This window comes from Rhipicephalus microplus, chromosome 3 (genome assembly GCF_043290135.1).
Source record: "Rhipicephalus microplus isolate Deutch F79 chromosome 3, USDA_Rmic, whole genome shotgun sequence".
Classification (NCBI taxonomy): domain Eukaryota; kingdom Metazoa; phylum Arthropoda; class Arachnida; order Ixodida; family Ixodidae; genus Rhipicephalus; species Rhipicephalus microplus.
In genome coordinates this window covers 137,266,354-137,278,204 of record NC_134702.1, presented here as the reverse complement: position 1 = coordinate 137,278,204, position 11,851 = coordinate 137,266,354, and the positions used below count along the sequence as shown (strand labels likewise).

The 11,851-nt window shown below is 48.2% G+C and overlaps 1 protein-coding gene across 1 annotated transcript; it reads left to right on the top strand.

Annotated features, from left to right (window-relative positions):
* Nucleotides 1-346: 346 nt before the first annotated feature.
* On the top strand, nt 347-10,896 carry LOC119174003 (uncharacterized). Its single transcript, XM_075888056.1, has 6 exons — nt 347-418; nt 575-773; nt 1,093-1,502; nt 6,539-6,737; nt 7,343-7,685; nt 10,856-10,896. The coding sequence occupies exons 1-6, from the start codon at nt 348-350 to the stop codon at nt 10,894-10,896; spliced, it is 1,263 nt and encodes a 420-aa protein (XP_075744171.1). The 5' UTR covers nt 347.
* Nucleotides 10,897-11,851: the final 955 nt, after the last annotated feature.

Sequence of the window (11,851 nt, the reverse complement as noted above, 5' to 3'; positions counted from 1 at the left end):
GAAGCCAGAGGGGAGACGGGGGCGATGCTGTGTCGCCCGAGTAGCAGTTGCGTACTTTGGTTCAAAGCCCACGGTCATGATTGCTTCCGTGCTAGAGCAATCTTGGCAGGCTTCACCAAACGTCTTCTACACCCAAGGAGGTTTAAAATAAACTTCTGGAATGGAAGCGCCTGCCCTCTGGCGACGCCGACGGCCGCCATGTTGCTCCAGGCAAAACACGTGCCGTCGGTCGTTTGGGCCCCCGCCGTTCGCGCCACTGAACAACAGTTGTCGCGTTTGTCCCTCGTTCTTTTGTTCTTTGCGGATTTTGTGCAGTTCTAAAGGAAGTTGATACGATTCCGGACGTTATGGTGAGCTCGTGTGTCGCCTTCGGCTGCACTAATCGTGCGAAGCAGAAGCCAGGAATCACTTTTCACGTGTAAGTACGCGGGAAAAAGCGCTTCCAATCGCTTGTCTCCTTCGGCGCGCTACCTCATTCGAGAAGCGCGGTTTCAGCTCAAAACTTACTTTCATTAGCATTTTTCAGCTGGCGAGTAGAAGTTGAATAACCAATTTTGTGCGTGTGGTACCGCAGGTTTCCGAAAGACAAGACGCTGCGTGACGCATGGCAGCGTGCTGTTCGGAGGGATGGCTGGGAGCCTAAGAATGCAGACGTTCTCTGCTCGGAGCACTTTGAAGCCAACTGCTTTGACAGGACGGGCCAAACGACCAGACTGCGACCAGGGAGCATTCCTACCATTTTTCCTGCGTTCCCTGCGCATCTCCAGAAACCAGTGAGTACCATCACGAATGTACATTTTCGTTACGGTAAATAGGCTATAGATTTCCGAATGTGTAGGCACAGTTTCTCGTTTCCTACGTGCTGTTCAAAATCACACCACTCTCTGACAAAGCGCACGTCACGTACACTTACTTGTCCAACTTTTTTTTTTTCACTGTGCGTGCATAAATACGGGCACGCTAAACTTCCGCACCGAAACTATAAAAAGATCCCCGAGGTAGTAATCCCGTTTCTAGTCAGTCTAAGCAGTGGGTGGGACCATTATACCCGGCTTCTGAACTTTGGAGCATAACTGATTTTTTTTCTTGCAGGCGAAAAGAAAGCGAGAGTCCCCTAAGTGTCGGACTGTGCTGTCACCTGTCGTCAGTGCTGAGGCAGCGGTTGAAATGCCATCTGAGCCTTCTTCGCCGGCGAAGGATTGGTACCGTTCCAAGGCAGAGGAGTCTGCACAAGAGGTTCTCCAACTAAAGAAGAAAGTTAAGACACTGCAGCAATCCAAAAGAAGGCTAAGCAAGCGGTGTGACGCGTCAGAAAATTTGATCAAGGAGCTAAAAGAGAGGAAACTTTTGTCAGAAAAAGGCCTTGAGGTCTTTGAAGCAACTTTCTCGCCTGAAATTCAACAGCTTCTTGTCCGAGCCCATGAAAAAACAAACAAGATGTACCCCCCAGAGCTACGTGCATTCGCACTCACTCTGCACTACTTCTCTGCGGCAGCGTATGAGTATGTGCGGTCGAAATTTAACAACGCTTTGCCTTCGCAACGTACGTTGCGTGAGTGGTACAAATCTGTAAATGGCGATCCGGGTTTTACCTCTGAGGCTTTTGATTTTATTAAAAATTTAGCCAAAAGCCAGGACAAGCCCCTGATCGCAGCACTCATGGTGGATGACATGGCCATCAAAAAACATGTTCAGCTTGTTGGGAAGAAAGTGGTAGGCTACATCGATCTTAGAACAGGTATCTCAGATGATAGCCTGCCCGAAGCGACAAATGTCTGCGTTTTTATGCTGGTCGGCATGAATATGCGACTAAAAATACCCCTGGGGTATTTCTTCATCGAGTCTCTTTCTGGATCTGAAAGAGCTGCACTAACACAAGAATGTCTGTCGACACTCTCGTCAATAGATGTTGAAGTAGCATCATTAATATTTGATGGTGCCGCCTCGAACTTCACTATGGCTCGGTGCCTAGGGGCTGATCTCAAGTACAGCTCCCCTAAATTTGACACAAGCTTTAACAGTTCAACAGAACAAACAGATTCTCCAAACAAGGTGTCTGTAATCCTAGATGCATGTCACATGCTAAAGCTTATCCGAAACTGCCTAGGGTCTGTGGACCACCTTGTTGACCTGAATGGATCAGAAGTCAGGTGGTCCTTTATTGAAGAACTCGAGAAGTTGCAACGGGATGAGGGACTACACTTAGGGAACAGGCTGACAAGAGCTCATATTGAGTGGGCAAAACAAAAGATGAAAGTTCGCCTTGCCGTGCAAACGCTCAGTTCATCTGTGTCAGACGCACTCGACTTTTGCGAGTCCACGTTAAAGCTTCCGCAATTCAAAGGCGCACATGCTACGGCTGAATTCATACGAATGTTTGACCGTCTTTTTGATGTCCTCAACTCAAGAAACCCGTTTGGCAGGTCGTAAAAGGCAGCTCTGCGAAAGGCAAATGAGGCGTCCATGAGGACCTTTTTTGAGAAGGCTGAATTGTACATAACAAAACTCAAGGACGCAAAAGAAAAACCAGTGATCGAGAGCCTCAAAAAACCGGATTTGTGGGACTCCTGATCTGTATGCGCAGTGTCACAGCACTCTTCGATAGGCTTGTGGCAACAGGGAAGCTGCAGTACTTGCTCACCCACAAAATGTCTCAAGACCACCTGGAAACATTTTTTGGTTGCGTAAGAGGAAAGGGCGGCTATAACAACAACCCCGCTGCCTGACAGTTTACAGCTGCCTACAAGCGTCTTCTTATTAGAACAGAGGTCGCATCATCAGAGGCTGGAAACTGTTCTCGGGATATTGTGACTGTTCTCTGTCCCTCAAGCGACGTAAGCCTTGTTGAGTCACCAACGTCTCTGGCGTCATTAAGACGATCATCACTGTTGCAGCCACCCGACGATGATAACGATTGCACCCAGCGAGTGGACTTCCCCACAAGCCTTTCGCCTGTTGTCGGCGCAGTAGTGCCATATATAGCAGGATTTGTGGCACGGAAAGTCTATGGTGGCACATCTTGCGATGAATGCTGCTCTGCACTGCTCTCTAGTGGGCTGCCACCACTAACAGCTGTGAAAACAAACGGTGGTCTGGTGGCGCCATCGAAAGACGTCTTGAAGATCTGCCACACTGTGGAGAATGGGCTTCGTGCCCTACAGGTTCAATGTAAGGACCTAAAATTGTTGCATGCAAACAGTGATCGCCTCATGGTAGAGGTGTTAACGGAGGTGTTTGAACAAGCATTATTTTCTGAGTTAGAGCCTCATCTGTTGGACTGCGATCCACTCGACAATCACATCTACGTTTTGGCGAAAAAGATTGCCAACCTGTATATAACAATCAGGCTTCACCACATTTCCAAAGAAATCAACCGCAACAACTCGCGCAGTGGGGTACGAACCCAGCTGACAAGGACTATTATATTTAAAAATCTGTAAGGTACAGATGAGAACCAGCGTTGAACAAAGCGGAGCAGCTGGTATATTCTATAATTTTTGCAATTTTAGTGTGTTGTTATAGAGTTGCCTGATATAACCTGCGTTTTGGGAATCAGGCCGTTTTCGTGTGAATTGTTTCTGTTTTATTGTATATGCTTTTGGAAATTGTATAAAGCCTTGAATGAATAAAAACTTATATACCCCATGTGTTGCTTCCACCGTGAGCCTCATTTCGAGAATTGCAAGCGAATCCGCACTTACAGCAGCTAACCGTTGTAATGCATATTCGCTAATACGTAATCGCGTACGGCTCACGTGTAATATTGTAACTGACGGCTTTGTACAGATCTTGTTTATCTAACACGAAGAAAAAAATGCGAGTGAAATTAATTACACTAAGTGCCCCGTTTCATTCGAAAAAGCCGCCACGGAAGCGCGCTGGATACGTTGTCTGCGCTCTCTCTTGCCTGGAGCAAGATGGCCGCCAACCGGTTTCCCCGGCTTCACCCGCTTGCGTAGGCGTGAATAGGGGACCTCCACTCCAGAAGTTTTTCTTAAACCTCCTTGTCTACACCCTTCTAAGTGCTGTCCTCTCACCGCGGAAAAAAAGGACTAAAGCAGTGTCTTTCCCTGAATCAAGCTGGTTGGTATTCTATGGCGACGTGGAGAACGCGTGAAACACACAAGTAAAAAGAACCAACGAGGCCTATATCGCTACTTATCGTTGGTAGCTTGTCATTGTGAGATTCACACGCTGTTCACGCCATCTCTCTCTGGAGAGCCTCATTCCTTTATACCAGTTACGCGACAATGGATCCAAAAACTAGGAGGACACGTGAGTTTCCCTTTCAACAATAGAACGCGATGACCATATCAGACTCTGTTCGTATACCATATAGAGTTTACTATATATACACTATAGGGAACTCTGGCGCTAGTATCTGTGGGAGCTCCAGCACACGGCGCTTCAGCGAGCATGTTAATTATGGGTAATACACGGAATCATCTAATAATAATTCTTCTGGCTTCGTGGGCGTTTGAGTTGCTAGAAGCTCTTTTGTCACGAAACAAAAATCGGCAAATGTTCAGTGGTTGCAATTCACTATGCTATTCATTTAGGCTTACCATACTAAATAGGGTCACGAAGTTCGGAATGGTTCGTTCTTTCCTTTGGAAGAAAACCAAAACACAACAGTAATCGAAGCCACAAGTGCTATTCGCCGCTCGCAAGTACGAAGACTAGGTAAATTCGTGTACTACCTATTGTAGCGACGTATATGGCGTCCGACGTATACGTGCTGTCGTCGCAGGTTAAATGAGAGGACGAGACGTACTGGAGGAAGCAGCTGCCTAAGCACAGCAGCGGTCGTGGTGCCCAGATAGCTAGAAGCTGATGCTGATGACCTCATATGGATGGCACTCACCCACAGAGAATGATGGGCCAAGAACCGGGTGGCAGGAGACTTAAGTGAATCTAAAATGAAATCAAAGTCAATCTGTAAAATTAGTTTATATATAATAAACAAAATTTTTGCTGAGCAAGCGGTCAAAGGTCAAAGCATCTCTTGTTTCTGACAGACATCGCTATGAAGTATAAATAAAGATCAGAAAAGGTTCGCGTTTACTAGCACGGTAATCTTTTAGTTGCATTGATGTAATCAAACACAGTGGAGCATATATCCCTGTGGCAGTAACCAAATAAAGTGCCGCTAAATGATAAAAGTACTGGTAGATTTACTTTTATTACTAGCTTTTGTAATGGGGCTACTAAAAATCTTTTTCTCTGATAAGTGTAACGACGACAGAATAAAAAGAAATGTTCAATTGTTTCAATTTTGTTGCAAAAAATGCACAGTGGTGACGCCTTGAGTCGAGCTTTGTTAAAGTAACAATTTAGTTGTGGAACTGTACAGCGCGATCTGGCATAAGTGACCTCTAACTGGCGAGATACACACCACTGTTTATTCTAGCAATACCTTAAATGCTCGAAATATTTAAATTTATCCAAATTACCTATTCCTAATTGCAGACAAGCATTTCAAAACCTTAGCGCTGTCCCGTAAGCCGTATCTGGCGAAACTGGGATGGTGGGCCCACTTAGGGATACTGCTTCTAAAGAGTCCGCCATTTCGTTCAAATATAATCCGCGGTGGCCTGGTACCAATAGAAAATGCAGCCTTTTACGTTTTTCGGAAGCACGAACGTTCCAGCTGCCTCCCGCCACTAGCCACCAGCGCTCGTCATCTTTTTCTTCAGCCGGCTGACCACCCCTAGAGCTACGCCATAAGGGCTTCCCGCCTAGCGTGTTAGGCGATAGAAAAGAAATATAAAAATATATGAACATATATACAATATATACATGTGTGGCGATGCATATTGTGTCCACTTGGAAGTTTGAATTCCGCCAGTTAAAAGGCGTACGAAGGAGGCCAATAGTTCCGGCGGGTGGCAATGGAAATCACGCAGCGGGCGAGGACCCCGATGTTTGAGCTTCGCTAGCATCCGTAAGAAATGTAGTGAGGGGCATTGCGAATGTCGTCGGTGCAAGTGATGAGAACGCCGTGGTCCACGCAACGCCAATCGTCGTCCGCTGCGGCTTCCTGAGCGCCAACAACAGTGCGTATGTCGACAACGCGATGCACATCCTGGGTGAACCGCGAGTCGTCCGCTGTGCATAGAACTGCTGCAGCCCACCATCAAATGGCGACAACACAACGTGTGCGTAGCTGAATGGCTGTCCAAGAGGGCCAATTGTGCTTGTGCGCTGGCACAAGTGCCTGCGTTGTGGCTCTTCAGAATGATTAGAGAAGACTTTCGCTTGCACGTCTAGAGAACGCTGGTTGCCACGTGAGACGTTGAAGAAGTCGTGATTGGGCTGGCAGTGTACGACGGTTTGAGCAGCAGGCACTGGTGCGCTGGGGAAACTGATGGCGTTCACTACTACAGTGGACTCTGGGTACATAGCGTGAGTGGTGTCGCGGGTTTCGACAGGTGTTGGGAAGGTATGGAGTCTGCAGGCAAGTCAGCTAGCTTAGCTGAGATCGTCGAATCGCCCGGGGCAGATAGTGTAGCCGACCAAGCCTCTGCCACCGTCCCAGACTTGAAGAACTTGGTGATTTGAAGGACGCACTTTTTGACGAGCCATTGGCTGCCATGTTTCCACGACTCTGCCCGCCAGTGCCGCCGTTCCAGTCGACCTGGTCCAAAGTATCGTTCATGCAGCTCGACGCTGTTCTCGCGGTGAATGGCGTCACGGACCAGCCACTGCTGCACGTCATTCCTTTCGACATCCTTATGGTACAGCTCTATCATCTCACTGCCACTTCAAGCCCTATCCCGTAGCCTGACGATAATCTCTGCTCTGCGGTGATGGCCTTTGACGGCCTTACCTACCGACCATTTCGTGGACCCGCGACTTCTCGGCTTCCCGAAAGTCACAGCAAGGGATAACAACCGGCCATCATGCCTGCCTTGACCAAGCTTTCGCTTGCACAGCTACGTTTACTTCAACCTCTCGTCCGGCTACTAGCAACGCGATCACCGCGCCTGACTGCCAACCCGAAGAGGTTCAGGACCATCGTGCAGCATTGGACCAGTAAGCCGCCAGAAGCATCTCTCGTTCAGCAACTAGCGCAGTGATTTTCGCACCTGGTCACAGATCCGACGAGGTTCTTCAATATGTTCCTGCTGCCGATGACCAGTCTGCCATGAGGTGCGTTTTTTTCGAAGTCCTGGGCCTATGGTCCTTCTGGCATGCTCACCACCCACACGTCTTCTACGACCTCTACAGATTATGACTTCTCGGACATGTCAGACTCCATGACGGCTATATTGCCGCACACCTTGAAGTCAGCTATGAACTGGGACATCTTCACGCCTGCTACTCGGCCCCCATCGCACAGGCTTCACCGTTGACGATGTCCGAAGTTGACTCCCTATCCAAGTCAGTGCTCTATGTTTTCTGCCAGAAGCCCCTAGCATCTCCGTTGATGTACCCTGCAGCAGAAGCTTGTGCCCCTCACCAAACACGACCGAATGTGCTGGATGCTGCCACCATGACCGACGCGTCAACCTACGACGTGCCTGCTCCACCTATGGCAGAGCACACCACTCACTTTGCGCCTGCCACAGATGCAGTCATCGGCCACGTCGACCCGTGCACGAGCCCTAGTTCACCGACTACCGAAGGGGCTTCGCCGACTACCGAAGGCTCTTCGACGCTAATGCGCGTCCTCCATAATGCGCGTTTGCTCTCTTTCATGACATGCCTCCTGCCATGTTTTTGACGAGGGATGCGAACCACCAAGCGTGTAACTCGAATGCAGGCATTCCCTTTGGCACGTCGCCATCTTCATCCACCTCAGCTCGACGCGCTGACCAATCGCGAGTCGTCCTTCGCATGGTCCTTCGAGTACGGTGTTTCTGCATCAGTCAACCTGTATATTCGGGTCGATACGCCAGCTGCACTAGAACATAGAATGTGTTATTGCACCGCCACCGACTTCTACACGAGCACCACCGACCCGCTGCCAACGTTAGCTGTGACTTCACAGCCGCGTCCACTCGCGCTACCTGGAGCCCTCACGAACGCAGCCACCAAGCCTTCGCAACTACGCCTCGGTGCCTTCTTCCTCAGCCAATACATTTCTCCTAGTGCCGACCACCAGAAAAAAATGGCAGCATCTCCACGGAGTGAATGACGGAGAGTGGGGTGAAGCATCCCTCCGTCCATTCGTTCCTGCTTCCGTCCGTCCATGCGTCCGTCTGTGTGACCGTCCATGCGTCCATTCGCCCGTCCGTACATGCTTGTGTTTGTGCGTCCGCACGTCCATCTGTGCGTCCGTCCCTGCGTTTGTCCATGCATCTGCCCCTGCGTCCGTCCATGCGTCCATTCGTCGGTGCAGCCATCCGTGAGTCCGTCCATGCATTTGTCTGTGTGTCCATTCGTCCATCTATTCAACACTCCAAGTACCACCATCTCGCATCTTTTCATCATATATTCCGCATATGCACCGCCATCCAGCGGACATTTCAAGGACTAAACGAGAGGTGGCACACGCACACTTTCTTACGGCTTGCTCTTCGTGTCTACTTCCCACCTTTAACCACCTCGAGTTTATGGTATATACTAGTTCACTGTTTTCATGGCACTGCGGCCCAACACTTGCTAAACCTTTATTAAACCAAGGAGGATTTGCCCAGTGAGTATAACGTAGCAACCCTTTCTTGTCAGGTAGTGCTCAATGTACATGGCAATGGCTGCTAATGGGGAATGAGAGACAGGGGAATTCGGCTTTTAGTTAACGCGCACGCTGCGAATTTTTATTGTTCAACAACGCACAGAAGAAATCTCTGACCGCCACCACCTTGGAAGTCAAAATGTAAGACTAGTTACACACTACGACTACTACTACGACTACGGGCGACGAACGAGTGCCGCAATAAGGAGCATCACCCCTAAAAGCATCACGACCCTGCCCCATTTCATGTTGACAACCTGGACTTCCAAAACGGACATCTTACGAATTGTCTTTCATGTAGATAATACCTCTCCCTCTCCTTTTTTCTACATATGTTTCCGATCGCGCAAAGCGCTGCTGGGGAGGGGAGGGGGGAGCTCATGTCCCATCGTGCTGTCACGCCAGTCTTTGTGAGCAGGCCACGCTCAAGAATAATGAAGCCACGTGGCTCACGAGGAGTGAGCTACGCGTGGCAGAAGGGCTTCGCTTATGAACCTGGCTGGACGCGGCAGGCGATACCACTTCGCTATGTCCTCACCCAAATAAATGTTGCGAACACGGCATGGCCTCATCGCCGCAGTCTTGTCTCTAGTTTCTCAACAGCATCATTCTCGTCGTCGCTGAACAATCGCAGCCCCAGAGTCCCCTCTCGTAATTTTAGGAAACCCTATGGTATCTCTTCACCGATTCTTTGCCTCACTCAGCTTCTCCATGAAGACCTTAACAGTGCCTCGATTAAAACTAAAGCGCGAACGCCCTCCGCTTTTATATCGGTGCACGAGGCTCGAAGAAATACAGCGAGGCGATGCCGTTTAGAAGCGCGCCCAGGACTACTTTGCGTCATCTACCAGTGACACTGAAGCCTCTGCGACGCTCAACAAAATATGAGATGTGCGCACCGCCAAAGGTAAATGGTGTATATAATTAGGCCACCATTACTCCACTGGAGCGCAAGTTTGTGGAAGTCAAGCGGAGGAACGCACCACACGAAAGACTGAGGGTCATGTGTTCCAATTCCTTGTTCCACTCAAACATACAGCTTTTAATTCATTTTTATTTGTATCAACCTCCTCGATTATGCACTCACGAACAGTGCTGATTTATCGCTCGCAAATAATGACGCAACTGCCGGCACTGGAATTTACGCGAAACGAGCTCTTGGTCGCGTCATTAGAGTAAGCTGCCGCCTTTACATGTATAATTTTGAAACTTGTTGTATATTCGCAGTCATTGCTTTATTTTTGCGATTAACCCGTGCGTTTCAATTTTGTGCTCTTGGATTCTCCATTGATAACTAGGCGAATGTGTATTACGTTTCTCTCGTAGACACTCTGGTGGCTTTAACTCCTCAGTACTTCTATTAAATTTTTTGACAGACTAATTTCATGGCTTGCCAGTGAGCGTGAGAGAGAACAGGGGGGCGATTGATTGATTAATATGTGGTGTTTAACGTCATAAAACCACCATATTACCACGAGAGACGCAGTTGTGGAGGAGTTCAGAAATTTCGACCACCCGGGGTTCTTTAATGTGCACCCAAATCTGAGCACACGGGCTTAGAACATTTCCACCTCCATCGGAAATGCAGCCACCGCTGCCGGGCTCCATCCGTCCGTTAGTATGTCTGTGCCTCCGTCCATCTATCGGTCCGTCCGCTCCTACTCCATTAGAGCACGCATCGGAAGGATGGATGGATGCTTTGCAAGTTCTGCCTGCAATGTTTCTCTCTGAATTTCATTCGTCTGCCGACTGTGCTTAAGGATGGTATAGGAGCATGACGCCAGAGAGAGCTGATTCTCTAGCACGAAGACCGTTGCACGAAAAAGTCTTCTGGCCAACCTCAAGTCATTGGACGTGCTCATTCTTCTCCTCTCACTCTGTTTTCTTCTTGCTAAGTTCCAAAGTTAGAGCCTGCACTTGACTGGTCTCTATGTCACGGACTGCATACATACGGAGGAGAGAAGGACCCCCACCATAAGAAGCTTCATCCCTAAAAAATTTTGCAGCCCTTTCCTGATCGGCAAAACAGAGAAAGCGAAGCTTGGTGTGTGCCTGCTCGATGTAGTATTTCTTTCATTCATTCTTTTGCTCCTTCTTTCTCGCTTTCTTCTCTCTCTTAGTTTTTTTTTTTCATTCTTTTTTCTCACTCTCTTCATTTTTTCTTTTTTCTTGCAGCTGGCCGCTTCTCGCTCACTCTCGGCGTGCTCCGAGGATAATCCGAATTAACCCATTTGCGGTTAAATATATGACCAAACTAACGATAGTGTGGTGCCTTATATATAGATTTATATATAGGGTGTGTCAGGTAACTTTAGCCAGAGTTTAAAAATAGGCCGGCACACGCAATTACGACGCAACCAACTGCATGTTGCTGACCATTGCCTGGAATTAGTCAGAATATTTTTTGTTCTCAAATATTGTTTAATTAGATCTGTTTAATTAACAAACTTTTGAAGGAACGAAGGTGAATAAAATATCTCAATGAGAAAGCTGTAGATCATTTTACAAAACGTCCGTATACATGGTTTTGAACATTATGTCTGTTAGGTATTAGTGTTTTTTGCTAATTACAAATGCCTGCGAAATAAAAAAAAATACCACGTGACAAGCCCGCTCGCGCGTCAGTGCGCACGATGATTCAAGTGCTCTCTCTCTCTCTCTCTCTCTCTCTCTCTCTCTCTCTATATATATATATATATATATATATATATATATATATATATATATATATATAATGCCGTTCCATTTCCCAAGTTTTTGTTATCGTCCCAAAACACCACACCATTCTCAGCGCGAACCGCGCCTGCAGTTTTCGAGAAGGTTCCGGACTGTAGTAGATAATTTCGATAAGATCACGCCCACTGTGCGAACGGTACAGATTGTTCTGGAACCTACGCCGCTGCCAGCGATAACGCTAGAACATTCGACGGCAAGAGTATAAATGAATGCCGACGCGCTTCGCCGCTTGTCAGTTGTTGATCGAAGGCCGACTCGATCGCCGCTATCTATCTGTGCGAGACTGCTGCTGTAAATGGACTTTCCGTTTACCGGGTACAGGTTCGCCCAAATAAACAGTTAAATCCCAACACGAAGTCTCCTGTCTGCGGCCACGTCACGACCCCGTGACATCTGGTGGAGGTGCTGGGTAACGATCCCAGTACCTCTCGCAGA